This window comes from Tilletiopsis washingtonensis, assembly GCF_003144115.1.
Source record: "Tilletiopsis washingtonensis strain MCA 4186 unplaced genomic scaffold FA09scaffold_19, whole genome shotgun sequence".
NCBI classification, from domain to species: Eukaryota; Fungi; Basidiomycota; class Exobasidiomycetes; order Entylomatales; genus Tilletiopsis; species Tilletiopsis washingtonensis.
In genome coordinates this window covers 418,956-444,834 of record NW_020312016.1, presented here as the reverse complement: position 1 = coordinate 444,834, position 25,879 = coordinate 418,956, and the positions used below count along the sequence as shown (strand labels likewise).

The following is a 25,879-nucleotide window of genomic DNA, read 5'->3' as shown; positions in this document are numbered from 1 at the left end:
CCCACACACACGATGGGCAGTGCCGCCGATGCCGTGCGCGAGAGCCACCAGACCAGCGGACGGATGCGCTCGACGTGGTTCCTCGCGCCACGCACGCAGTGGAGCTGGGCCATGGCGCTGCTCAACGACATGCAGCCGCACACGACGCCCGCGCCGCCCGAGCACTTCGGCCGGCTGCCGGCCATGTCGAGTGCGGCGGCGCTGGCGACGTTTGTGCCGCGCGTGCTGGCCTTTGTGGCGCTGCAGCATGCCGTGCACCGCGCCTGGCGCCCGCTGCCGCTGCCCGCCGCCGTGCTCTACTGGAGCGTGGCGTACCAGGTGTGCGTCGGGCACGCGGCGACGCTGCTGCTGCGCATGGGCGCCAAGTGGGGCTTCTTCGACGGCGCACGCCCGCGCGACAAGGTGCCGGACCTCATGACGACCAAGATCGCCGCGGGCATCCTCTGGTCGTGCGTGGTGCGCATCGCCCTCGGCGCCCTCTTCCTCTACGACGCCGCCGCGCCCGTGCGCGTCTCGCTCGCCGCGCCGCTGCATCTCTTCGTCTTTGCCATGGCGCTCGGTGAGTCGTGCGGCGAGCTGCCACGTGCGGCGCTGATGATGTGTGCCAGACCTGTGCTTCTACACGTACCACCGCAGCTGCCACGAGGTGGACAGCCTGTGGGCGATCCACAAGACGCACCATCTCACCAAGCACCCGTCGCCCGCGCTCGGCCTGCTCGCCGACCCGGGGCAGGAGTTCCTCGAGGTGATTCTCTGCCCGACGCTGGCGACGCTGGCGACGAAGCGCCTCTTCCCGGCCTCCTTCGGCTTCTACGAGTGGGCGCTGTGCATCATCTGCATCAACATCATGGAGGTGCTGGGCCACAGCGGCGTGCGCGCCCACCTCCCCGCCTTCGCCACGGGCTGGGTGTTCGGCGTGCTGCTGCCGCGCGCCGTGCTGACCATCGAGCAGCACGACCTGCACCACCGCGAGGGCTGGCGCCGGAGCACCAACTACGGCAAGCAGAGCCTCTTCTGGGACTGGCTCTTCGGCACGCTCGGCGAGCGGCGCGAGGGGCGCGACGACAACGTCGACTGGAGCCTCGGCCTCTGGGACGCCGTGCCCGCGGGCCACACGACGCCGCCGAGCGCGTAGCTGCGGCGCCGCAAACGCCTTTGACGATGGCTTGAGCCTCCTGCTGCTGCGCTTGATGTGGTGTGCGGATGGCCTGAGCAATAGATGCAATGCAATCGTGAATGTGCTTGACTTGACGGTGTGCCTGATGGAACGCAAGGCGGCAGCGTCACGCGAGCGCGCCTCCGGTCTGCTCCGCGGCTGGCGCGGCAGAGGCCGGCGGCGGTCGGCTGCCTTGCCGCCGGCTGCTGCGCGTGTGCCGCGGCTCTTTCGCGCCTGCCTCGCATGATCTGAACATCCGAGGGGCCCTTCCCAGACGCGCGGCGTGGCTTCGCCTTGCTTCCCCGCTTCCACCTCATCTTCTCACTCGTCAACCCCTGCTGCTGCTCACCCCTGCTGCTGCTCCCTCCGCGCGCCCGATGACCGTCGAGCCCGACGAGGCGCCCGCGCCCAGCGCCCGCGCTGCGCCGCCGCCGCGCCCCTCGCGCCATGGCCACGAGGCGCCGCCGCCGCCGTCGCGCATGCGCCGCGTGGGCGCCACGCTGGGCCGCGTGCTGCGCCGCCATGCACACTTCGTCGGGCCGGGCATCATGAGCGTGAGCATGCCCCCGCACGTGGCGCAGCGCTCCTCCCGCCGCGCAGCTGACCCCCCGCGGCCAGTCCGTCGCCTTCATGGACCCCGGCAACTGGGCCACGGACCTCTCCGCCGGCGCGCAGTTCGGCTACCGCCTGCTCTTCGTGCTGCTCCTCGCCGCCCTCATCGGCATCCTGCTGCAGGTGCTCGCCGTGCGCATGGGCGTCGTGAGTGGCGTCGACCTGGCGCGCGGCACGCGCCTGCTGCTCCTGCCCGAGGAGCGCAGCGCGCGCCTGACGCAGGCGCCGCGGCGGCGCTGGTACAAGACTCGGCTGGCGGCGCTCTGGCTGCTCTACTTCGTCGCCGAGGGCGCCATCATCGCGACGGAGCTGGCCGAGCTGGTCGGCTCTGCCATTGCCCTCAATCTGTGAGCACGCCGCGAGCGACCGCCGGCGCATGCACTAAGCCCCTTCTGCCAGCCTCTTCCCCGCCCTGCCGCTCTGGGCCGGCGTGCTGCTCACCTCCGTTGACTGCCTCCTCATTCTGCTCGTCTACTCCGAGGGCCGCTCGATGCGCGTCTTTGAGGCCATCATTGCGCTGCTCGTCTTTGTCGTCATGGCCTGCTTCGGCGTGCTGCTGGCGCGCGTCGATGCGGACTGGGGCGATGTGTTCCACGGCTACCTGCCGTCGTCGACCGTGGTGCAGTCGGAAGCGCTCTACATTGGTGTTGGGTGCGTACAGATGAGCGGCTTGCGGCGCGCCTGCACGCTGACCAGCTCTCCAGCATCCTCGGCGCAACCGTCATGCCGCACGCCCTCTTCAATGCGAGCTCGTGGGCCACGGTCAACAGGCTGGAGTACGACGCCGAGCCGCCGCGGCAGAACGAGGCGTCTGCAGCTCCCAGCCCGGCGTCGCACTGGTGGCTCGTGCGCCGCTTCGGCTCGCTGCGGCGCAGCATGCACCGGCGCTTCGAGTCGCTGCCCTCGATGCGCCTCGGCGGCCCGCGCATCCCCTCGCCCGACGCCAAGGCTGCCGCTCCGGCGCCGTCGGTGGCGTCGATCAAGATCCACCTGGCGCACGCGACGGCAGACATTGTGCTTTCGCTGCTCTGCTTTGCCCTCGTCGTCAACAGCGCCATCCTCATCGTCGCGGCGGCCTCCTTCTACTTTGCGCCGCAGCGCCAGCAAGTAGGCGATCTCTTCGATGCATTCGAGCTCATCAAGCGCACCGTGGGCCACAGCTCGGCCATCCTCTTTGCCGTCGCCCTGCTGGCCGCCGGGCAGAGTGCCAGCTTGACCGTGACGCTCGCCGGGCAGCTCGTGTCCGAGGGCTTCATCCACTGGACGACGAACCCGTTCTGGCGGCGCGTGCTCACGCGCGCCATCGCCCTGCTGCCGTCGTTTACGATTGCCGCGGCAGTGGGCAGGGGCGGCCTGGACCGGATGGTGAGTTGCTCTGCGCGGGCTGGCCCAGCTCTTGTTCGATGCTGACCTCGGTCCTTTTCCTCCCCAGCTCGTGGCGAGCCAAGTGGCGCTCTCGATGGCGCTGCCCTTCGTCCTCGTGCCGCTGCTGGTCATCACGAGCAGCAAGACATGGATGACGGTGCGCGAGGCGCGCAACGTCGGCGAGGCCGAGGCGGCGGCAGAGCAGGCGGGCATCAAGGCCGACGAGCCGGCGACGCCGGCGGCCGTCAAGCCCGAGACGCCGGGCACTCCCGGCGCCGTGCTGCTCCCATACGTCGCCTCGCCGCCGCCGCTGCCGCCCGCCGACGCCGAGGCGCAAGAGCGCGTCGGGCGCTTTGCGAGCCCCTGGCCCGTCGTGCTGCTCTGCTGGCTCATCTATGCCCTCATCGTCCTCTGCGACGGCTTCGTCGTCGTGACGAGCGCCATGGGCAAGTCCTGAGCCGCTCTGCCTCAACGTCTCCCCTCCTCCAATCGTCACCGCTGCCTCCCTGTATCATCACGCCCCTATACATGCCTCCCTCCTGCCCGCGGCATCTTGTAACATATCAATCGTGCGCTGCTCCTCGCTGCCCGGGCCGCACGACGGCATGCACGGGGGCACTGATGCAACAGACCCGCATCGCTGGGCGAGCGGGGTGAGCGGGCCGAACTCCTTATGATACAGTAGGCCCGATGCGCGCGGCCAGGGTATACGAGCTTGGGGGCGAGAGAGGCACGCTGGCCATCGGCCTCCTGCTGCACGCGGAGCCGGGCGCTCAGTCAGGCCTGCTGCGCCGCTGCGGCGGCCTCGTGCGCCTCGGCGGCCGCGGCCTCGTCCATGTTGGTGAGGTTGAAGGCGACGTTGCGGCGGTACTGTGCGAAGGCGACGGGGGATCAGCGGGCTGAAGGGTTGCACGTCGCCCACCGCGTCCCGGCGCCGAGACAAGCGGGGGCAGCGTGCCCGCTCGGGCGCCCCACAGACAGTGTGCCACGCTGCCCGCCGCCTCCAACAACGCGCGTGCCAGGCCAGAGAGCGCGGCCAGCCCACACCACACTCACGCCCTCCCACAGCTCGGCGGCAATGGTGATGTCCTGGTTGTGCGCGTTGATCTCGGCGACGCTGCGGTCGAGCTCGAGGAGCGCGTCGTTGAGCAGGTCGACGTTCTTGATGATGCGCTCGAGCAGCAGCGACTGGCGCTCCTCGTGCGGATTCTCCATGGCCGCGAGAGAGGGGCGTGGTGGTGGGTGGGGTGCAGCGGGGCGCACGCGCGTTGTCGCGTCCAGCCGGCACGACCAACACCCGCGGCCGTGTCACGTGCGCGGCCCGCTGACCCGGCAAAGGCACTGCTCCCACGCGGCTCAGCAAGTCAGAGTCAAGCCGCGGCGCGCCCGCCATGCTCATCGGGCTGTGGCGAGCGGGGCGCCCTGCCCTCCCACACCCACACCCTTCGCTGCAGCAGCGCCTGTCGCGCACTCGCACCGACAGTCCTACCGCACCTGCCGCCGCCATGCCGCCGGCGGCGAAGCGCAAGGGCGCACCGACGGCCGCCGCACAGCCGAGTCTGCGCGCCTTCTTCAGCAGCCGTGCGGACAACGGCGTCGTCGGCATGCCTGCGCACACAGACGCCGGCGCCTCGCCGCAGAAGCCGCGCGCCGTGCTCCCGCGCTCGCCCAGCGGCAGCAGCAGCAGCTTTGGCGGCCGCACGCTGACGCAGGAGGAGCAGGACCTGGCGCGCGCCATCGCCGCCAGCTTGGCCGATGTCGTGCAGCAGCCGCCGCCCGAGCTGGCGCCGCCGCCCGTCGTGCTTGCGCCTGCGCCTGCGCCGCAGCCCGGCTCCTCCTCTCATTCGTCGCCTGGCGAGGCAAGCGCCGCGCCGCTGCGCTCAGACGCTGGGCCGTCTCGCCCGCCCAAGCCGCTCTTCATGGGCGACATCTCGGACGACGATGACATCGTGGATGACGAGCCTGAGGAGACGAGGCCCGGTCCAGCACAGGCTGAGAACGCCGCGCCGGGGCCCTCCCGCCTGCCTGCCGCCGCTGCTCCTGCAGCAAGCGCCAAGCCTAACGCCTTTGCGCGGCTCATGGCTCCTGCCTCGGACGCGCTGCAGTGGGCCGGCGCCGATGCCGTCGAGCAGAACAACTACAAGGGCGCGGGCCGCACGCGCCGCGCCGCCCGCACCGCGCCCTTCTACAAGATTCTCGAGGGCATGCCGATCTGCGTCGACGGCTTCCGCTTCGGCAAGATCCACGGCTGCACGGCATACTTCCTCAGCCACTTTCACAGCGACCACTACATCGGCCTCAGGTGAGGCTGCTACGCTGGCTTCCCTGAGCGCCACATGGCTGACCACCTCCCCCTTGCTTACAGCAAGGCATGGACGCACGGCCCAGTGTACTGCAGCGCCGAGACGGCGTCCCTCGTGCGCTCCTCGCTCTACGTCCCGCCCGAGTTCGTCGTGGCGCTGCCGTTCGACGAGCCGTTCGAGGTGCCGAACACGGGCGGCGTCATCGTCACGCCCATCTCGGCCAACCACTGTCCCGGCTCTGCGCTCTTCCACTTCCGCGGCCCCCAGACGCGGCACATCCTGCCGCCGCCGCCCGGCGGCCACCACCCGGCGCTGCGCAAGGGCATGAGCACGTACCTGCACTGCGGCGACTTTCGCGCGTGCCCTGCGCACGTCGAGCACCCGACCGTCAAGGCGCACAAGCTCGACATCATCTATCTCGACACGACGTACTGCAACGCGCGCTACTGCTTTCCGCCGCAGCCGCTCGTCGTCGAGGCGTGCGGCGAGCTGGTGAGCAAGCTGGCGCCGGCGCAGTGCCAGGGTCCCGACGTTGGGCTCGAGGGAGCCGAGCAGTGGCGTGAGCGCGCGCCGACGAAGCGCGAGGCAGCGGCAATGAAGACGGAGGCGTCAGAGTCGCTGGCGCGCAAGGCGATGCAGGGCTGGCTGCAGCCGGATGCAGAGGCGGGCGCGTCGAACCTCGCATGCATCAAGGACGAGCCTGTCGTCAAGGACGAGCCTCTGCTCGACGACGCCGGCCTCGATGAGGAGGACGCGTGGGAGTCAGCCCACGCCGACGTCGACGGCGGCTTCCGCGACGAGGTGGATCGCGACGAGCTCGACGAGGACGCCGAGGCCATGTACCAGGAGGCGCTTGGTGACCCGGAGCGTCCCGGCGAAGAAGCGCTGTGGCGCGTCAAGGACGAGCCCGTCGACGAGGATGAGCGCAAGGCGCTTGCTCTGCTTGATGTGAAGCCCGATGTCAAGCCCGCTGCTTCCTCTAGCGCTGCGGCTTCGGGCAGCACTCCTGCGGTGCGCTCGGCGTTCGACATGCTCGGCAAGTCGAACGCAGAGACGTTCCCCGACTCGACGACGCGCGGCCGCCTGCTCGTCGTCGTGGGCACCTACACGATCGGCAAGGAGAAGATTGTCCTTTCGTGCGCGCGTGCGTTGCGCTCGAAGGTATACTGCGCCGACCCGCGCAAGTATCGCGTGTACGCGCAGCTCGACGAGCCGGAGCTGCATGCGCGCCTCACTCGCAACCCGCTCGAGGCCTCGGTGCACGTCACGGGCCTGCGCATGATCAACGGCGAGGCGCTGCGCCAGCACGTGGCGGCGATGCGCAAGCTGGGCGCCGACTGGCAGCGCGCCGTGGCCTTTCGCCCCACGGGCTGGAGCTACCGGCCGCCTGCGGGCATCGACACTGTGTCGCCGGCGCTGGAGCGCGTCATTGAGGTGAACCAGGCGACTGGCTTCGACGCCAGCGGCCTGCAGCCCACGCGCGACAGGTGAGTTCGGGCCTTGGCAGACCGTTGCTTTCTGCTGCGCGCGCCCCTGCTGACTGACCATTCGCAACCTAGCACTTCGGAGTTCCGCATCTACGGCGTGCCGTACAGCGAGCACTCGTCCTTTGTGCGTTGCCCGCGCGCCGGCGCCCCCCTTCAAACACTGCCTCCTTCTCGCGCTGACACCTCCCATCACACACACCCTCACAGTTCGAGCTCTCCGCCTTCGCCCTCTCGGTCGACTACGAGCGCATCATTGCCACCGTCAACGTCGGCTCGCCGCAGAGCCGCGCCAAGATGGCAAAGTGGTTCGAGCGCTGGAAGGCCGAGCGCAAGCGCCGCGCCTTCGTCCCCGTCACGCCGCGCGCCAGCACGTTCTTCTGAGGCCCGCCCGCCGCCGCCAAGACCCGGTCCTCACCTCATCATCCCTCTGCGTTCATAGGTCACCCATGCATCTTCTGTAGCATCATCACTTTCACACGTCCTCACCATCAGCATTGCGACGCACAGCATCGCAATCTCATTCGTCGCGCCCCCAGCCAACCGAAAGCTGGCATGGCTTCATGGATCCGCCTCGGGCTTGGCAGCGTCGGGCCTGGGCTCTGGCAGGCGCTGGCCGTCGGGCGAGTAGATCTGGCTGGCGTCGCGCTCCATGACTTTGGGCGGGGCAGCGCGCATCAGCCTGGGCGACCCACGTCGCACCCGAGAGAGCTGCGGCCTGGCTACTCACGCAGCACCGGATTGTCCGTCGCGCCGCGCACCGTCGAGCCGATGGTCATGAAGTCGAACTTCTGCCCTCGCCGACCCCAGCGCTCTCTTGTCAGTTACGCGCGCGGATGCTGGCAGGCGTGGGCCTGCCACCACTAAGACCAGGAGGGCGCGCACCTGCTGATACCACGACTCGGCGATGTTGGCATGCAGCAGCCAGCGCCACTGCCCGGGCGCTTGTCAGCTACGGGCAGCACCCCCCACGGTCTCAGTGCCCGCACCTGCTTGCGACCGTCTTCGTCGAGGATCTGCGTTGTCCGCAGGGTCAGCCAGGGGGGGGGGGGGGGGAGAAGGCCAGCAACAGCTCACGATGCGCATGAACGGCGTGCCGAGGCCTTGCGAGCGGTACTGTTCGAGGATGAAGACGTCGGCCAGATACGCCAGCCTGTTTGCCGTGCCCCTTGCGGGCGTGCGTTAGCCATGTGTGTGGGGGGCGCCCGACACTCTCCTCCTCATGTGGCAGCTTGCCCTCCTCCTGCAACACTCTTACTGACGCGACGCCATCGCCCACCACGCGTGCAAAGCCCACGAGCTCGTCGGCGGCGCGCGACGTGTCGTAGACGGCGAAGCACTGCGTCGTTCATGGGCGGGGGCACGTCAGTCTGGCCTCGCGAATGGCACGCTTGGCGCGTCACTGGCGCGCGCTGACCAGATGTGCGGAGCGCAGCTGCTGCTCAAACTGCTGGCGCGTGCGCTGCCGCTGCCAGTACGCCTTGGTGTGGCTGTGTTGGAGGCGCAAGCGTGCGCGAGACAGGCGAGGCGAGGTCAGTGGGCGGCCGTCTCCCTCTCTTGGCCCCAACGCACAGCCAGTCCCACACGTCGTCGACGGGCAGGCGGTCCAACGACGTGTCGACCTCGAACGCCTGCCGCGGCGCGGGCAGGGAGCGCGGAAAGGCAGAGGAGCTCATTGCTGATTGTGTGCTGAGCGTGCTTGAGGTGCTGATGATGGGTGGGCGGCGGTGCTGCAGCAGCAGCAGCGCTTAAGAGCGCGACGCTCGGCTGCTTGTCTGTGCCTGCTGCTCGTCTCGTCTAATGACTCATTCGTTCGCGTGCAGCCGACCCCTTCTCTCCTTGCCGCTGGTGATGGCCGAATGGTCACAGGGCAAGCTTGGGCCCCGCGCTCCGGCAGAGAGGATCGTGACTCGCGCTCGTCGTGCCTCGTGCGACGCGCAGCAGCAACTCGACTGCCCTCTCTCTCTCGGCTCGCTGGCGACGGGCTTAGTGGCTTCGCGCGCCGCAGGAGGGCAACGCGTCTCCCGACGCGTCTCGCGTTAGAGTGCGAGCGTGGGAGCACGTGGGAAGCGGGAGCTGGAGCAGTGTCGGGCGCATCAGCGCCCCGAGGCGCGGCGAGGCAGCGCGCGACAGCGACGCCGTGCGGCGGCAGCGCGGCGGCCGAGCGTGCTTCGTGCGTCGCCGCCGTCCGCTGGCCGCCTTCTCCTTCTCACCACGCTGCACCACACACACACGATGGACTATCCCTCCTCCTCCGGCGCCGCCTCGTCTGGCGCGCCCTCGTCGCCGCTCGGCGCGCGTGCCGACGGCGCAGCCGCGCCGCGCATCGACCCGCTGGCGTTCGGCGCGCCCTCGACGCGCAGCGGCGCCACGACGGGCCATGCCGCCGCGGGCACGTCCGCCGGCGGCTCGGCCTTTGGCGACGTCGACATGCGCGGCGGCGACGACGACGGCGGCGGCGCCGCGCCGCAGGAGTACGGCGCCGGCGCCGGGCGGCAGGCTCGCCCGCGCGCCGTGCAGAACCTCGAGGACGTGCAGCCCGTCACCGACGAGGTGGGCGAGCGCGTGCGCGAGGGCTTCGCCGAGTTTCTCGAGACGTGAGTTGTGCGCCGCGATGCAGATGCACTGCAACATGCCTGAACACTGTGCTGCAGCTTCGTCGACGACGACGCCGAGCCGGGCCCCGACGGCGAGATGCGCGCCTACTACATCGAGCAGATCATGGCGCTGCGCGACTACCAGCGCACGACGCTCTTCGTCGACTTCACCCACGTGCTGCGCCACGAAGAGGTGCTCTCAAAGGCCATCAGCGAGCAGTACTTCCGGTGCGTCTGTGCGCTGCTGCGCCCGCCTGCCGCCGCCGTGCTCACCCTGCGCGCAGCTTCCTGCCGTACCTGCGGCGAGCGCTGCTCGACCTCGTCAACACGCACGTGCCCGGCTACCTCTACCTCAACGCACACGTCGCCTCTACCGCGTCGTCGGGCCTCGTGCCACGAGACTTTTCCGTCTCCTTCTACAACCTCTCGCTCATCTCTGGCATCCGCGACCTGCGCACCGACAAGATCGGCCGCCTCACGGCCATCTCGGGCACGGTGACGCGCACGTCCGAGGTGCGCCCCGAGCTGCTCTACGGCGCCTTCACCTGCCGCTCCTGCCGCGCCACGGTGCGCGACGTCGAGCAGCAGTTCAAGTACACCGAGCCGCCCATGTGCAAGAACGTCACGTGCCAGAACCGCAGAGACTGGGAGCTCAACGTCGACCAGAGCCGCTTCACCGACTGGCAGAAGGTGCGCATTCAGGAGAATGCAAACGAGATTCCCACGGGCAGCATGCCGCGGTCGTGAGTAGGCGCAAGCAGCGTAGCGGCGGCCGTGGCGCGTGGACTGACGTGCCCCACCGCTCTCAGACTCGACGTCATTCTCCGCGGCGAGATCGTCGAGCGCGCAAAGGCGGGCGACAAGTGCGTCTTTACGGGCACGTTCATCGTCGTGCCCGACGTGGCGCAGATGGGCGTGCCGGGCGTGAATGCGCAGATGCAGCGCGAGGGCGCCGGGCGCGGCGGCGAGACGAACCAGGGTGTCTCGGGCCTCAAGACGCTCGGTGTGCGCGACCTGACGTACAAGACGGCCTTCCTGGCGTGCATGTCGCAGAATGGAGAGGAGCGCAAGGGCGGCGACGCGGCGGAAGAGACGGAGGAGATGGATCCGGACCGCCTCATGGAGGGCCTGACGCCGGCCGAGCGCGACGAGCTGGAGGCCATGGTGCAGACCGACGACATCTACTCGCGCCTCGTGCACAGCATCGCTCCGACGGTGTATGGTGCGTTGTTGTCGAGGAGCGCCCGTGTGCCGCGCGGCCTAGGCTGACGCTCTGCGCGCGTTGCAGGACATGACATCGTCAAGAAGGGCATCCTCCTGCAGCTCATGGGCGGCGTACACAAGCAGACGCAGGAGGGCATCCACCTGCGTGGCGACATCAACGTCTGCATCGTCGGCGATCCCAGCACGAGCAAGTCGCAGTTCCTCAAGTGAGTGTCAGGCGCTGGCCAGCGCCGCTCGAGCCAGGCTGATCGCATGCGGCAGGTACGTGTGCGGCTTCCTGCCGCGCTCCGTCTACACGTCGGGCAAGGCCTCGAGTGCTGCAGGTCTCACGGCTGCCGTCGTCAAGGACGAGGAGACGGGCGAGTTCACCATCGAGGCCGGTGCCCTCATGCTTGCGGACAATGGCATCTGCGCCATCGACGAGTTCGACAAGATGGACATCAGCGACCAGGTGAGCGGGCGCGCTGCCCGGCTTTGCCTGCGCGCCGGCTGACACTCCGCGCAGGTCGCCATTCACGAGGCGATGGAGCAGCAGACGATTTCGATTGCCAAGGCCGGCCTGCAGGCCACGCTCAATGCCCGCACGTCGATTCTCGCCGCGGCCAATCCGGTCGGCGGGCGCTACAACCGCAAGATGACGCTGCGAGCCAACGTGGCCATGTCGGCGCCCATCATGTCGCGTTTCGACCTCTTCTTCGTCGTGCTCGACGAGTGCAACGAGAGTGTCGATCTCAACATTGCGCGGCACATCATCAACGTGCACCGCTTCAAGGATGCGGCCATCGATCCCGAGTTCAGCACCGAGGCGATGCAGCGCTACATCCGCTATGCGCGCACCTACCAGCCCAAGCTGACGCCCGAGGCGAGCGACGTGCTCGTGGAGAAGTACCGGCAGCTGCGCGCCGACGATGCGGGCGCCGGCAAGAACTCGTACCGCATCACCGTGCGCCAGCTCGAGTCGATGATCCGCCTCTCCGAGGCCATTGCGCGCGCCAATTGCCGCCAAGACATCACGCCGGGCTTTGTGCGCGAGGCGTACGGCCTGCTGCGGCAGTCCATCATCCGCGTCGAGAAGGACGACATCGACCTCGAGGGCGACGACGACGAGGTCATCGCCGAGGCCGAGCCCGCTGCTGCTGCCGGCGCATCGGCGGAAGCCGGCTCTTCGAGTCTGGCGCAGGCCGAGTCGATGGACGCCAGCACCGAGGATGGCGCCGCTGCCTCGACGGCCAACGGCGCGCAGCATCACGGTGCCGCAAACGGCACGGCTGCCTCCTCCTCGGCAACTGCGCCGCGTCGCGCGCGCGCAAAGCTGACGTACGAGCGCTACATGGAGATGATGAACCTCATCGTCATGCGCGTGCGCGACGCCGAGCGCGCGACGGAGCAGGCCATGGCGCGCGACGCGCTCGTCGAGTGGTATCTCGAGCAGCGCGAGGGCGACATCGAGACGATGGAGCAGCTGGCCGAGGAGCGCGAGCTGACGCGCAAGGTGCTGCGCCAGCTCGTCAAGGACCAGTTCCTCCTCGAGCTGCGCGGCGTGCAGCCCAGCGCAGACGACGACGGACAGGGCGACGAGCAGATGCAAGAGAGCAGCGGCGGCAGCACCGAGCACATCTCCTACCTCGTCCATCCGCGCGTCGACCTCGAGGAGCTGCCGGCGAGCAGCGCTGCATGAAGGGCATGCCCTTGCGCGCGCGCGCGCCCCCCGCCACCTCATTTCCTCTCTGCTGCATCTCTCCTGCCTTCCTGGGTCTCCACCTCGTCACGCACTGTACTCCTACCTCGCGCTCGCCTCGCATCGCATGCCAGCTCCTTCTATAAATCCCTTTCATTCTGCCTCTCGCGCCGCCTGCTGCAGCGTCCGGGCGTGCGCACGCTGCCAGCGACGAAGCGCCGGCGTTCATGCCAGGCCGGCCTCGACCATGGCCTTCTTCATGCTGGAGGGGAGAGAGAAGATGAGGGCTCAGCTCCAATGTCCGTGGCAGCGGCAAGGCGCGGGGCCAGGCACGACGACGACGACTCACAGCTCGCCGATCTTGGCCGGGCTGTCGGCCACGATGGCGCCGGCCTTCTCCAGGGCGCGCACCTTGTCGTCTGCGCCGCCCTTGCCGCCGGCAATGATGGCGCCGGCGTGGCCCATGCGTCTGCCGGGCGGCGCCGTGCGGCCGGCAATGAAGGCGACGACGGGCTTGGGGTTCTTACGCGTCTTGTTGTGCTTCTCGAGGTACTCTGCCGCATCCTCCTCCATGCTGCCGCCAATCTCGCCGATGAGCACAATGCCCTCCGACTTGGGGTCGTCGAGCAGCAGCTTGACGACGTCGAGCGTCGTCGAGCCCGGGTACGGGTCGCCGCCAATGCCGACGCAGATCGACTGGCCAAGGCCAACCTTGGTCGTCTGGTTCACCGCCTCGTACGTCAGCGTGCCGGAGCGCGACACGATGCCTGGCGCAAGAGCGATGCGTGAGCGCGAGTTGCGAGCAAGCGGGAGTGTGCGACTGCGCAGCGGCGCTCCAGTGCTGTCTGGCGTCGCCAGCAGCGCAAGGGTTTCAAACTGCCGCTCCGCTCCGCCGCATCTTCACCGCCTGTGCACACACCGCGCTGGTGCCAGCGCATTCTGGCATCGCCCGCCGCGCCAGGGCCCAGCGGCTGGTTCGCTCTCTCCTAGCTCCCCTTGCCCTGTCGTGTTGCAGAGACGCGCGCGCATGTCGGCAACTCACCGATCTTGCCGGGCGTGTGGATGTGGCCGGGCATGATGCCAATCTTGCAGCCCTCGGGGTTGATGATGCCGGGGCAGTTGGGGCCGACGAGGCGCGACTTGGACTGCGCCTTGAGTGCGTGTGCAACCTGAGCAGCGAGACGGGAGCAGGGTTTCAGCAACACGCGTGCGCCGAGCACAGAGAGGGCGAGGTGCGCTGCAAACGTCAAGCTTGCCCAGCCAGGCCAACGGCTACATAGGCGACGGCACTAGCGCATGCGACAGCGGCTCCTTCCCTGGAAGCCTCGCTCGCCGCACCGAGTCCTGCGACGTCGCTACAGAGCGCCGAGTGTGCCTCTCCGAGCCGCCATGGCCGCAGCAGCCAAGCTGGCCCGTCGACCACTGCACACGTGCTCGCCCGTAGCCTGTGCGTCTCCACTCACGCGGATCTCGTCGGCCTGCGGGATGCCCTCGGTGATGGCGACGATTAGCGGCACCTCGGCCTCGATGGCCTCGATGATGGCGTCTGCCGCAAACGGCGGCGGCACGTAGAGGACGCTGGCGTGCGGCTTCTCGGCGGCGACGGCCTCCTTGACGCTGCCGTACACGGGCAGGCCGAGGTGCTTGGTGCCCGCCTTTGCCGGGTTCACGCCGCCGACAAGCTTGGTGCCGTACTCGAGCGCCTGCTTGCAGTGGAACGTGCCCGTCTTGCCCGTGAAGCCTTGGCAGATGACCTGTGCGGCGGTGGTGCGGGGGGCGTGTGAGCCAGCTGTGCGGCGACGGATGCGCCAGGAGCGGCAAGGCTCGGCCAGCCAGAAGGCTTGCAGTGCGGCAGCGGCAGAGGCATGCGGGGCCTGGCCATGCCATGCCGTGTGCTGCGCGCTGCCGGAACGCTGCGCCTTGGCCCGCTGCCCCTCTGCTGGCCCTCGCGCCGCCATGCTGTGCGCCGCGCGCCTCACCTTCGAGTCGGCCTTAAGCAGCAGGTTCTTGATCGTGTCCTCGTAGCTCATGCGCGGCGCGGCCGTCGCAAAGGCACGCCGAGCGGTGACGGGCGCCGAGGCACGGGCAAGCGGCGAGAGGGCGGCGCGGAACATGCTGATGCGAGGGGGGATGGGTCGTGGAGAAGAAGGTCGAGGTGTTGGCGGCGACTGGCGGCGCTCGGCACGGCCCGGCGTCGGTGCGACGCGGCGCAGGAAGGCGCAGGGCGCAGCGCAGGCACGCCGCCTGCTGCTGTGGCGCGCCAGCGGGGCACGGCTCGCGGTCCGCTGCCCCGCGCTGCTCCGAGCGCCGAGCGCCGCGCCGCGCGGCGGCGACCCTCGAGGCGTGAGGGAGACCACGTGCGCGCCCAGCCGAGCCGCTCTCAGCCCTCGCGGCGCCAGGGCCGCCTTTGCCGGCGAGCCATCCGTGCCCCCCAGGTGCCTCTCGGATCCTTGCATGCTGCCTCGCACTTGTCTCGGCGCTGCCTGGCAGTCCATCATGCACAGCTGATGCCAGAGCAGTGTACGGCCAGCCAGTGTTGACTCCGCGCAGCCAGCCTTCGCAAGCGGCGCCCGAAGTGTCGGCTCACGGCGGAGCAGGCATATGGGCCCAGTCGAAAAGCAAGTCGTCCGCGCTCGCGCTCATACACCATCCTTCGTGCTGGACAGTCCATGTGAGCAGCGTCTGGTGCTGAGCGCCTTGTCAGGGATTATGCTTGCAAACGCGAGTGCGCTCTCGCCTGCAGCCTTGGCAGGGTGTATGCGAACAGTGCAGAGGTGGACCAAGCTGTTGGGTCACACGACGGACGCGCTGCTGGGTGCTGCGCGCCGCGCCCGGATGCAGGCGTCACCAGCCTGCTGCCCTGGGCCGGTGTGCACGTCCAGCCCACTCGGCGGGGCTGCGTCTTTGCAGACTGTCCTCTGTGTGGACGTCTCCAGCCTAGACGCTTGCTCGACCGAGAGCGGACAGAAGGGCGCAGCCCTGCACATCAGCTGCTGGGCGGCAGTCGCGACCGGCGGAGCGGGGCTCACGGCGCGCCGCGCACCGCGCACCGCGCCGCCGCCGCCGCGCGCGGCGCCGTTCTCGCGCGGCCGGCGCTCACAGGCTTCGCCTTTGCTGATGCGCCGCTCGTCCGTCTTTCTCTCTGCCTTGCTCCACTGCTCCTGCCTGCCCCTTGCCGGCGTCCGCCGCTTCGCTCGCACACGCCGCCTTCTCCTCTCTCGCGGCACTGCGCAGCGCACTGCTGCGTCGCTGCACGGCGCACCCAGCGGTCCCGCGCTGCGCCGCCGCGCGCCACCCGCCCCTTCGCCGCGCCGCACGCCAGCCCGGCCTCGCTGCGCTCCCCTCCCATCCGGCCCCCAGCTGCGGCGCGCCCGGCCGGCGCGCATCGCTGAAGCATGGCCAGCGAGCCGTCTGCGGCCGACGAGCCGCAGCGTCCCGAGCTCGTGGCCGAGTTGGCGCCCGCTGCCGACGCTCCGGCGGCGGCGTTGGCACCCAGCGACGGCGACGCCACTGCCTCTGCGGCGCCCGTGTCTGGCGAGGCGCAGCCACAGCAGCCGCAGGCCAATGGTGATGCGCCAAAGGATGCAGAGCCACCGGGCGCGGCCGTAGCTGCCGCCGCCGAGCCTGCCGCCGCCGCAGCAGATGCGCCATGCGCTGGCACTGCGCCGCCTGCGGCAGATGCGCCAGCAGGCGGCGCCGTCGCAGCCGACTCGCCGGCGCCAAGCAGCGCCGCCATGGCCGTCACAGCCTCCACGGGCGCCGAGAGCAGCGGCAGCGGCACTGCGGCCTCGGCGCCCGCATCGGCGGCGTCGCCCGCCACGAGCGCCGCTGCGGCTGCGCCGTCGGCGGCGACGAAGAAGTTCAACAGCCTCAGCGTCAACCGGCGCTTCCTCGAAAAGGCAAGCCCCTCGCCGCCGCCCAGTGCTGCGCCGGCAAAGGCAGCCGGTGCACCTGCTGCGCCGGCCAAGGATGCGGCTGGTGAGTTGCTGCGTGCGCGCGAGAGGCGCATCTGCGCACCCGCGACTGACTCCGTGCCCATCTTGCAGCACGCCTGGCAGCTGCGGCGCCTTCGCGGCTCATGGCAGCCAAGCTCTCAGCCGCCGCCAAGCCAGCCGCTCCGAGCTGGGCCTCGTCCGGCGCTCCTTCCGCAGGTGTGGCTGCGGCCGGCTCAGGCGCCGCACCTGCGTCTGGTGCCGCAGCGCCAGCAGCGTCGGCCACGCCTGGCGCTGCCGCCGCGGCGTCTCCGCGCCTGACGGCGCTCGGCTCTACGCGCGCCGGCTCGCCCGCTGGCGACCCTGCTGCTCCCGGGCGCAGCTCGCCCGGCCTGCGCAATGCCGCGCTGGGCAACGATGCTGCGGCGCGAGCCAGTCCTGCTGCCGCAGCCGCAGCGGCAGCCGCCACGGCCAAGGCTGCGGCGCCCTGGGCGCTCAAGTCCACGCCTGCGCCCGCCAGCAATACGCCGTTTGGGCGGAGAGCAGCGTCGAATCTGGCGTCTGACTTCCCGACCGCGGCCGAAGCTGCGCGCGCACAAGCCGCCGCCGAGGAGCGAGAGCGCGTCGCGGCGGCCGAGGCAGCGGCGCGCGCAGAGGCCGCCCTCTCGCAGCTCGAGCGCTTCCGCGGCTCCAACCTCGGCGCAGGACGCCACTGGGATGAGATGGAGGACGAAGAGGACGGCGGCTTCCTCGATGATGTCGTCGAGTTCGGCGACGGCACGCAGTACAAGGTGCCTGCTGCCTCCTCGACGGACAAGGGCCCCGTCAGCAAGGAGGACCGCTTCAAGGACCAGGGACACGACCGCAGCTGGCCGCCGAAGCGCGAGGCAGGCGCGGCGCCTGCCTCTGCTGCAGCAGGCAGGCCGGCGCCCTGGGCGCGCGCCGCGGCGGAGCGCGATGCTCCGCCGCATGCCGCAGGGACCACCTCTGCGGCACATCTGGCACCCGAGGTCTCGTCGCGCTCGCTCTTCCCACGCGCAGGCGCACGCAGCATCTCGGCCGTGTACGACGATGACGACGCCACGGAGCCGGGCAGCCTGCAGCTGCTGACGCGCGATCGCCGAGGCGGCGACATGGGCCGAGGCTCAAGGCGAGACCGCGATGGCTACCCGTCCATGTCTGCCGGCGGCGGAGGCGACGGAGGCGGCGCTTCCTCGGTGCCCTCTGCGGCCGCACGAGCATGGGGTCCCCTGGCGCAGCGAGCCTCGGCGCTGAATCCAGATGCGCCGAAGCCTGCTCAGATGCCTGCGCCGGCTGCCGCAGCAGCGAGCCCGTCGGCCTCGGAAGCGTCCGCTGGCCCAGCAGCCGCTGCCAATGGAGCAGCAGCAGAGGCACGGCCGCCGCCAGTCGGCCAGCGTGCGCCCTTGCCGCCTCCTCGCGCTCCGCCGCGCGCTGGTGGCGACCGCCCGCTCCCGCCACATCTGGCCGCTGGCTGGGCACCTGCGACGCCGCTGTCGCCCGAGCGCAGCAACGCGCCACTGTCGCCGCCCATCGCGCGCGCCACTCGCGCGCCCTGGGCGCGGGCAGAGGAGGAGCCAGCACGACGCGAGCCATCTGCTGCGGCCGAAGCAGCTACGTCGCCGCCAGCTGCAGCCGCAGACATTGGCGTCATCCAGCGTGAAGAGATGCTCTCTGCGGCCGAGCGCGCGCGCAAGCGGCGCCAGGACGAGGAGGAGCAGCGCGCCAAGGAGAAGGAGCGTGCGCTGGCCAAGGCCAAGGCTCTGGAGCAGGTCATCGAGGAGACGCGCCGGCAGCGCGAGATCGAAGACGCGGCAAAGGAGAAGAAGCTGCGGGAAGAACAGGCGGCGCGCAAGGCGGCGCAGGAGGAACGCATGAAGGCTGCTGCGGCCGCCGCTGCCGCTGCGCAAGAGGGCAAGCGCGCCGCAGCAAAGCCGCAGCCACAGGCACCTGCTCCTGGTGCGCCTGCCGGGCCCCGGCAGAGCAACGCTGCACAACCAGCACAGACGCCTGCTGCTGCACGCGCGCCAGTCGTGCCTGTGGCGCCGCCAGCGCCGTCCGCCAGCGACGAGGCCGTCTCGTGGCGGCGAGCGGCGCCCTTGCGGCCGACACCTGCACCGCGGCCCGCTGCTGCGCCCGCCACGGCTCGCAGCCCCGAACAAAGTGCGCAGCCGGCCCAGCGTAGCAACGAGGCGCCGCGCACCGTGCTGCAGCGGGACTCGGCAAAGGCTGCGCCGTCACAGGCCGCGCCTGCCGGTCAGGCGCCGCAACGCTCGCCCGAGACTCAGACAGCCGCTGCTTCGAGCCCAGGTGCGCCCAAGCCGACTTCGCCAGTAGCGACGCAGACTCTGCCGCCGGGACTCGGCGCAACGCCGCCGACTGGACCGCGCGCACTGCGCGCCAAGGAGCGTGCAGCCGAGTCTGCACAGCAGCAACGGCCACCCCAGGCCGCCTCGTCCTCCGCTCTGCAGCAGCAAGACAGCAAGCCTCCGCGCACGCCTCGCGTTGAGGTCGTGGCGCCTACTGATGCTGGAGCAGCTGCTGTGGCTTCGACCTCTCGTCGCGGCAAGCCTCTGCCGGAAGCCGCCGCGCAGCCCGCGGCGAGCGCCATGAAGCAGCCGCGCAGCCCAGCTGCGGCGCCAAAGGCTCCTGCCGTCGCCGAGGCGCCGGCGACGCGGGCCGAAGTGCCGCAGGACAGTCCGCCAGTGTGGAACAAGTTCGCCGTCAAAACGCCGAGCAAGGCGCCTGCGCACCGGCGGCTCAACAAGGCCGCGTACAAGGCGCAGCTGGCGCGCGTCGCCGCCTCGCAGAGCGCAGCTGCCTCGGAGCCCTCTGCGGTGCAGATCCTCACGTGGGACCCTCCGCTGCCCAACCTCTCGGTGCGCACCCTCTCGCGCGACGACCTCTTCTTCCCGAAGAAGTACCAGAAGGGCCGCGTCATCACGCCCGTCGCTGTGCCGACGAAGACGCTGCCACGAGGCCTGCCGCCACGTGTCTTTCCGAAGCAACGGCAACCTGATGCGAACGCGCCGCCCGCGGGCGCGCGCAAGGCCGTCACCCAGGGCCAGTCCGGCTCGCTCCCGCCGCAGTCTGCAGCGTTCGCCGAGCGCTCGTCGAGCTCTGCTGCCGCTCCGACGCCCGTCGTGAGTCTGCCGCGCCCGCAAGGCCTGGACGACGCGTGGCGCCGCGCGGGCGCGGACGGCATGTCTGCCGTGCCGACGGCTCCTGCGTCCATGCGAAGCGGCGCCGCTCTGCACGGCAACGTCATGTCGGCACCGCTGAGCGGCACGTCTCGCTCGCCCTTCCGCGCGGCCCTCATCGCCGCCACTTCGACGACGTCTGGGCCGCTCGACGACCCGCACTCGCAGAGCTCCCTCAACGGCCTGATGCACGGACAGCACCGCGGCTCGCGGCGAGACTCGGGCAGCGGCGTGGCCTTTGCGCGCTCCGCCGGGCAGCTGCAGCGCGAGCGGCAAGACTCGCCCAGCTTCCTCGTGGCGAGCGAGCTCGAGGTCGATGGCCGTGGCGCGCGCAGCAGGGGCACGAGCTCGACGCAGACACAGGTGAGTCGGACGCGGTCTCGTGCGCCATACGCTCAGCTGACCAGTCTCTCTCAGACGCCCGCGCTGCCCTCGCCTGGCCAGATGGACTCTTCCACCTGGGGCCAGGGCCCGCTGACGTTCCCAGTCCTGCCGGCCAATGCCAGCGGCGCCTCATCCAGCGGAGCGGCCGACTCCTCGCACGTCAAGAGCCTGTGGGCGCCGCCGGACGCGCGCGCCTCGGCCGCGAGCCGGCCCGCGCAGAACTCGCTCAAGGGCATCGCCGACGACCCGCTGTCGATGCCGCTGTCCATGCTCGACCTCGGCAATGCGCCCGAGGTCGACAGCCCTACGCACGTGCTGCCGCCCTCGACCGATCGACGAGGCAATGCCGCGCCTTCGGATGGCCGGGCAAACGGCTACGCCCACTCGTCGGCACCGTCTCCGCACGCCGGCCGCCAGCCGCATCGCCCTGCCACGGGCCCCTCCACGCCGGCAGCAAAGACGACGGAGCTCGGTGGCACCGGCGCGCCGTCACCGGCCGTGCAGAGTCTCAGCTCGCTCGATCTTGCCGACAACAGCGGCAGCGCCGGTGCCGCCGCGGGCGCGCACGAGCGCAGTGCCTCCCATGGCGCTTCGGCTCACGATCTGCGGCCCAGCGGCGGCCACGGCGCCACCAGTGCCGCGCAGGGCAACCCGTACGCCGCCTATTCGTATGCGCCGCAGAGCTGGAGCCACGGTGCCTACCAGCCGCGGCCGCCGCAGGGCTACACGGCCTACGGACCCGCCGCCAATGCCGGCTATGGCGCCGGCGGCTTCTCGCCCTTCCCCGTGCAGCAGCGCTCGCTCCTCAATGCCAGCGCCACGCCGTGGCTCGATGCGCCGTCGCAGCAGCAGCAGCAAGCGCAGCAGCACTACCAGCCGCAGCCGCAGTACTCGCCGCAGCTGCAGCACCATCAGGCACACTCGCCGCAGCAGATGTACGCGATGCAGCCGCAGCAGATGTATGCGCCCGCCAGCGGCAGCGTGCGATCCTCGCCGCAGCAGCAGCAGCAACAACAACAACAACAGCAGGCGGGCTCCACGGGCAGCGGCGCTCGGGGCCAGTCGCGCATGTTTGCCTCGCGCGCGCCGGCCGGCGGCCACCAGGCGCAGAGCCAGGCTCAGGGCCAGGGCTCGCCGGTGCAGCAGCAGCAGAGCCAGCAGGGCTCGCAGGCCCAGCAACAGCAGCAGCAGCACGGCGGCATGCAGCAGGGCATGAGTGCGGCCCGCGGCGCCACGTTCTACTCGGGCTACCAGAGCCACGTCTGGTAGCGGCTCACGCCGACTGCTCCCTGCCCTCCGATCTCCACCCACCTGGAGCCGACAGCGCGCAGCACCTCTCTCTGCGCGCTCGCGATGGCTCTGGACGGCTTGCTGCATGCGAAACTTGCCCTCTTGCAAATGAGAACACACACTTTGCTCACCCTCGCGCATCCGCCTCTGCTGCGTCCGCGTGCCAGCCGTCTGTCGCTGCGTCGCCTTGCGCATCCTGTGTGGCTTCGGCCGTGCAGTCGAGTGCTGTGCGCGACGACGGTGCAGGCGCAGAGAAGGCTGCACGTCGTTGCAGGGCGCACGCATGCATGGCGCCGATGCCGGGCGTCTGCACAAGGCATGGGTGCCGTCGCACGTTTGACCTCCGAGGCGGCTTGGCTGTGCCGCTTCTGCGTGGCCGCATGCGCTGCCAGCGCCAGAGAGCTGCGCCGTGGCCGCCGCACAAGAGGGCGCGGCGTGCTGCTTGCCCCAGCTTGGCAGCGGCGCGAAGAGCGAAGCTGCGCTCTGAGGGAAATGGCCGGGGCGCTGCCACGAGTGACGGCGCATGACGCGGGGGCGCGGCCCCCCCGATCTCGAGCCCACGCCAGGAGCTCGGAGCTTTGCGTGCCCCCCTGACGAACCCCTGTGACGCAAATGAGAAAGCGCGTGACGGCTCACGTGGGACCACCCTTTGGCACGGGCATGTGGAAGCATCGCACCTGGCTCATGGCTCGTGACCAAGCCTTGCTGTCCTCTCCCTCGGCCACTTGCAAGCGTCCAGAAGCCCGAGCAACGTGACGACGCTAACGCCCCTTTGCGGGGGAGCTGGCGACATGCGACAGCTGCGCTGAAGGCATGCGGCAAGGCGAGGCTGCTCTCTGACTGCGCCTGAGCCCGGTCCCCCCCTGACACCTCTCTGCACGCTGACAACTTCTCGTCGCGCCTCTCCCTCTGCGTCAGAGGCATTACAGATCAGCTTTGCCGCACCCCGGATGCTCCGCTGCAGGCGTCCCGGCACGGCATGGGCACGAAGCGCGCGAGCGTGCGCCGCTAACAAGGTCGCAGGAGAGCGCTGCTGCTGCGGCAACGCGGGAGCGGGTGCGGCGCAGAAGCAGGCGGCCTGGGCCTCCGAGCGCCGGCCGCGTCCGTGCACTGTCTACGAGCAGACAGCGCCCCCATGGAGTGGGCTGCACTCAGAGACGGCTGGCGGGGCGGCGCAATGCAGCCTGCAGCGTAGAGTCGTCGCCTCGCGCTGTGGTGCTGCATTCTATTGGGCAACTGATGATGAAGCGACACCAATGGACGCGCTGCCTCTGCCGCCGCCTCTGAGCGGCTGCAGCGCTGCGCCCCCCATGAGGCAGGTTGCTGCAGCGTAGACTCGCCTCGACTTGACCTTGACTTTGCTTTGGACGCTGACTGCCTCTCGGCGCCGGCGCCGCAGCGAGCAAACGAGTGGGCAGCCGTAGCAGACAGCACACCGCGCTGCCATTCTGTTGCAAGCGGCTGAAGAGGCTGCCGTCGCTGCCGCAGCTGCTGTGCTGTGCTGCCGCAGCGCTCAGCCGCAGGCGTGGCGATGGCGGTGCGCTGCGTCGCTGAGCGGCTGCGGCCGCGGTGCGCGGCACACGCAAGGGGCTCGCCGGAGCCGTGCTGTGGCAGAGGGAGCACGGCGCGCCGCGCAGCAGGCAGCGCGGCAACGCAGACCAACACCTCCGCGCTCTGCTGCGCCGCTGCTGCGCTCTGCTGCTCTGGTGCCTGGCGACGGATCCATCCCCGGCGTGCGGAGGGCGGCGCGTGGCTGCTGAGCTCGCATCTCAGCTGCAGGGCCGCGTGCGCGATGCTGCACGCGCCACGGCCCCGGCCGCGCGTGCTGCTGCACGCTGCCCCTGGGCCGCGGAGCGCAGCGCTGCGGTGCGGCAGCGGAGGAAGAGGGGCAGCGCCACAGCCGGCGCTCAGCTGCAGCAGCTGCAGCGCTGCCGTGGGCGGTGCCGCTGCGGTGCTGCCGCTGCTTGCTGCGCCGGCGGCAGCGGCGGGTGAGATGCTCTGGAGTGCGCGCCTTGCTTGTGCGCCTCTTGCCTGTCTCGGGTCACGCAGCGCAGTTGGCCCACTCTGCTGCACGGCCGCCCCCTGGCCTGCGACGCGGACGCACACGAGCGGTGCCGCATCTCTCGCCTCGTGCTGCCGCCTGTTGGAGGGGCGGCCATGCTGCAGCTGCTGGCGGCCCTTGCCGCCTGCCTCTCTGGGCGCGGCGCGCCGCCATGCCTCTGCTGTCTCCTGCCCATCTCGGCCCCTCGCAGCGACGCGCGCAGGCGGCAGCGGGAGGTGCGTCATGCTCCGCTCGCGGAGCCCCTCTGCTGCGCTGCCCTGTCCGCTGCGCTGGTCGCCGCTGGCCTGTGCCGCCGGCGCCTGCTTGCTCTTGCGCTGCCTCGTGTGCCGGCAGACGGACGGCTGCTTCAACGCCGATGCGGCGGCGGGCTGCGCTGCTTGCTGCCTCGGTGCGGCGTCACTCTACTGCTCATGCACGGCCGAGAATGTGCCTCGCGCCTGCCTCTGGCCTGTGCGTGCTGCCCCCCCTCCGAGCGTGGCCCCCTTGGTGGGCTGCGTATAAGGCAGCCCTGGCCGCCGGCTCCTCCGTCTGCACCTCCATCCTCATCTCCTGCTCCCGGCCTCTGCCTCTGCCTCTCTCTCTGCTCGCTCCATCACCATCCCCCACTGCTCCGTCTGCTCCAGCATCCCACCGCACGTCTGCTCTGCCCATCTGCTCTACTTCCAGCCCACGCCTCCGCCGGCCCTTCCGCTCTCTATCCCCAGCCTGCCCCTCTTCTCTGCGCACCATGCAGCCCGAGCTCGACGCGGCTGTGGCGCAGCTGTGCAGCCTGCTGCCCGCCAGCACGTCGGCGTCGGCGCGCACGCGCTTCGGCGCCAGCCTGCTCGCCTCGCTGCGCCCGCGCCTCGCCGCCTCCTCCTGGCTCGCCGCCGAGCCGGAGCGCGGCAGTGCGGCGCGCGCCCTGCTCTGGCACGAGCATGCCGGCGGCGAGGGCGGCGATGCGGCGCTGCGCCAGGCGTGCGCCGCCGCGGCCCTCGCGCCGCGCGACGCCCTGCCCGCCCTCACCCTCTGGATCGACCCCGGCTGCGTCTCGATGCGTCTCGGGCCCGGCCCCGGCGCCGCCGACAGCGAGCGCAGCGCCGCCGGCGCGCCCGTGACGCTCGTCTGGGGCGCGCTGCCCGCCGCCCTGGCGCCCAGTCCACGCTCCACGCACGCCCCGCTGCAGCGCTCCGGCGAGCACGCCTACCGCACACACACGCCGACGCCGCTGGGCAGCAGCAGTAGCAGCAGCAGCAGCTGGAGCGCCAGCGCGCCGCGTCCCGTGCGCATCGTCGACCCCTCGACGCTCTCTCGTCGTTCGCCGCCTCCGCCGCCGCCGCACATTCGTTCGCCGAGCGCCTGCAGCGTCGCCACATCGTGCGCCAGCTCGGCCTTCGGCAGCAGTGCTCTGACGCGCAGCGTCTCGAGCAGCTCCTCGGCGTACGGCACGAGTGTCTCGTCGGCCTCTTGCCCCAGCCTCCTGGCGCCCGGCGACGACGGCAGCGACAGCGAGCTCTCCGTCGACGACCTCGATGCCGGCAGCTGCTACGGCATCATCGATCTCATCGACGACGAGAGCGACGTGTGCGACGAGAGCGACGTCGGCGACGCCACGCTCATGTGCAGCACCACCAACGACAACGACGGCGACACGACCGTCGGCGCCAGTCCGAGCAAGGCGTCGGCCGTCTCGGGCGCCCATGCGTGGGCAGCGACGCAGCAGCAGCAGCACAAGCGGCAGTCGCCCAGCGGCGCCGCGCTCAACTACACCGTGCACGACAACGGCAACGTCGGCGTGCTCGGCGGCGGCGTGCGTCTCGGAGGCGCGCCCGCCAAGAGTGTCTCGTCGGCGGCGGCCGCCGCAGCACCGGCGCATAGCAGTCTGCTGCGCCACACGTTCAACGCCGCCGCTCGCGGCTTCCAGCCACAGCACCAGGCCGTCGAGTGGACGGTGCCGCCGCCGGCGTCGTCGCTGTGCATGCTCCCGCCGCCGCAGCACATGGCCCTCTCGCCGGCGACGTTTGGCAACAGTGCCTATCCTCAGCTGCCCATGCCTCCGTCCTTCTACGCGGTGCCGCCGCCGCCGCAGCTGCTTTTCAGCAACCACGCCGCCGCCGCCTTTCAGCGTGCGCCGCCGCAGCCCATGCTGCCCGCCATGCAGCAGCAGCAGCAGCAGCAGCAGCAGCAATATCCGGGCGTCGAGGGCCACCAGGCACCTCCGCCCTTCGCTGCCGCATACCACGGCCTGCCGCACGCCGGCGCCTTCCTCGGCCTCGACCCCTGCGCGCTCGGCGGCGCCGCGCCCATGAAGCGCGTGCGCTCGCGCGGCCGGCGTTCGCGCGGCCGTGGCGCCGGCCGCGCGGCGCGGCGCCAGGCGGCGGCGCTCAAGGCGCTCGCGGAGCGCGACGGCCTCGCGCCGCCCTCTGGCTCGGAGCTCGGCGACGAGTACGACGACGACGAGGGCGACGACGACGAGTCGGACGGCGACGAGTGCGAGGCACAGCAGCAGCAGCAGCAGCAGCAGCAGCAGCAGCAGCAGCAGCAGCAGCAGCAGCAGCAGCAGCAGCAGCAGCAGCAGCAGCAGCAGCAGCAGCA

At 70.6% G+C, this 25,879-nt stretch overlaps 9 protein-coding genes across 9 annotated transcripts in view; 6 read left to right on the top strand and 3 right to left on the bottom strand.

The window, feature by feature from the left end:
- Positions 1 to 63: 63 nt before the first annotated feature.
- Positions 64 to 1,252, top strand: FA09DRAFT_311354 (hypothetical protein; the record flags this gene model as incomplete). Its single annotated transcript, XM_025740660.1, has 2 exons — positions 64 to 559; positions 609 to 1,252. The coding sequence occupies 2 exons, from the start codon at positions 64 to 66 to the stop codon at positions 1,133 to 1,135; spliced, it is 1,023 nt and encodes a 340-aa protein (XP_025596379.1). The 3' UTR covers positions 1,136 to 1,252.
- A 331-nt stretch (positions 1,253 to 1,583) lies between these two features.
- Positions 1,584 to 3,804, top strand: FA09DRAFT_311353 (natural resistance-associated macrophage protein). Its single transcript, XM_025740659.1, has 5 exons — positions 1,584 to 1,710; positions 1,775 to 2,115; positions 2,168 to 2,419; positions 2,473 to 3,133; positions 3,201 to 3,804. Exons 1-5 carry the CDS (start codon positions 1,636 to 1,638, stop codon positions 3,588 to 3,590), a joined length of 1,719 nt encoding a protein of 572 aa, XP_025596378.1. The 5' UTR covers positions 1,584 to 1,635; the 3' UTR covers positions 3,591 to 3,804.
- On the bottom strand, positions 3,676 to 4,361 carry FA09DRAFT_331681 (DASH complex, subunit Dad4). The gene is made up of 2 exons (XM_025743130.1): positions 4,190 to 4,361; positions 3,676 to 4,003 (listed from the first exon to the last, which is right to left on the bottom strand). The coding sequence occupies exons 1-2, from the start codon at positions 4,346 to 4,348 to the stop codon at positions 3,911 to 3,913; spliced, it is 252 nt and encodes an 83-aa protein (XP_025596377.1). The 5' UTR covers positions 4,349 to 4,361; the 3' UTR covers positions 3,676 to 3,910.
- Positions 4,362 to 4,959: 598 nt separating this feature from the next.
- Positions 4,960 to 7,505, top strand: FA09DRAFT_311348 (DRMBL-domain-containing protein). The gene is made up of 4 exons (XM_025740658.1): positions 4,960 to 5,435; positions 5,499 to 6,923; positions 6,996 to 7,047; positions 7,131 to 7,505. The coding sequence occupies exons 1-4, from the start codon at positions 5,053 to 5,055 to the stop codon at positions 7,302 to 7,304; spliced, it is 2,034 nt and encodes a 677-aa protein (XP_025596376.1). The 5' UTR covers positions 4,960 to 5,052; the 3' UTR covers positions 7,305 to 7,505.
- Positions 7,506 to 7,778: 273 nt separating this feature from the next.
- On the bottom strand, positions 7,779 to 8,826 carry FA09DRAFT_331679 (hypothetical protein). Its single transcript, XM_025743129.1, has 5 exons — positions 8,493 to 8,826; positions 8,338 to 8,410; positions 8,183 to 8,259; positions 7,998 to 8,073; positions 7,779 to 7,936 (listed from the first exon to the last, which is right to left on the bottom strand). The coding sequence occupies exons 1-5, from the start codon at positions 8,594 to 8,596 to the stop codon at positions 7,784 to 7,786; spliced, it is 483 nt and encodes a 160-aa protein (XP_025596375.1). The 5' UTR covers positions 8,597 to 8,826; the 3' UTR covers positions 7,779 to 7,783.
- Positions 8,827 to 9,179: 353 nt separating this feature from the next.
- FA09DRAFT_311343 (putative MCM6-involved in replication) lies at positions 9,180 to 12,585 on the top strand. Its single transcript, XM_025740657.1, has 7 exons — positions 9,180 to 9,517; positions 9,575 to 9,745; positions 9,802 to 10,260; positions 10,327 to 10,739; positions 10,806 to 10,947; positions 11,003 to 11,192; positions 11,247 to 12,585. Exons 1-7 carry the CDS (start codon positions 9,351 to 9,353, stop codon positions 12,417 to 12,419), a joined length of 2,715 nt encoding a protein of 904 aa, XP_025596374.1. The 5' UTR covers positions 9,180 to 9,350; the 3' UTR covers positions 12,420 to 12,585.
- Positions 12,569 to 14,558, bottom strand: FA09DRAFT_331677 (alpha subunit of succinyl-CoA ligase). The gene is made up of 5 exons (XM_025743128.1): positions 14,399 to 14,558; positions 13,883 to 14,173; positions 13,462 to 13,588; positions 12,769 to 13,186; positions 12,569 to 12,681 (listed from the first exon to the last, which is right to left on the bottom strand). Exons 1-5 carry the CDS (start codon positions 14,531 to 14,533, stop codon positions 12,645 to 12,647), a joined length of 1,008 nt encoding a protein of 335 aa, XP_025596373.1. The 5' UTR covers positions 14,534 to 14,558; the 3' UTR covers positions 12,569 to 12,644.
- A 1,256-nt stretch (positions 14,559 to 15,814) lies between these two features.
- On the top strand, positions 15,815 to 21,222 carry FA09DRAFT_326425 (hypothetical protein; the record flags this gene model as incomplete). The annotated part of the gene is made up of 3 exons (XM_025741211.1): positions 15,815 to 16,397; positions 16,466 to 19,932; positions 19,987 to 21,222. 3 exons carry the CDS (start codon positions 15,815 to 15,817, stop codon positions 21,220 to 21,222), a joined length of 5,286 nt encoding a protein of 1,761 aa, XP_025596372.1.
- Positions 21,223 to 23,764: 2,542 nt separating this feature from the next.
- The window catches only part of FA09DRAFT_362393 (hypothetical protein), a gene marked incomplete at its 3' end in the record, with an annotated part of 2,440 nt that continues 325 nt past the window's right edge, over positions 23,765 to 25,879 (top strand). The window contains exon 1 of the mRNA XM_025745467.1: positions 23,765 to 25,774. Within this exon, the coding sequence (XP_025596371.1) occupies positions 24,033 to 25,774 (1,742 nt within the window). The 5' untranslated portion in view covers positions 23,765 to 24,032. The remainder of the gene's footprint in view (positions 25,775 to 25,879) is intronic.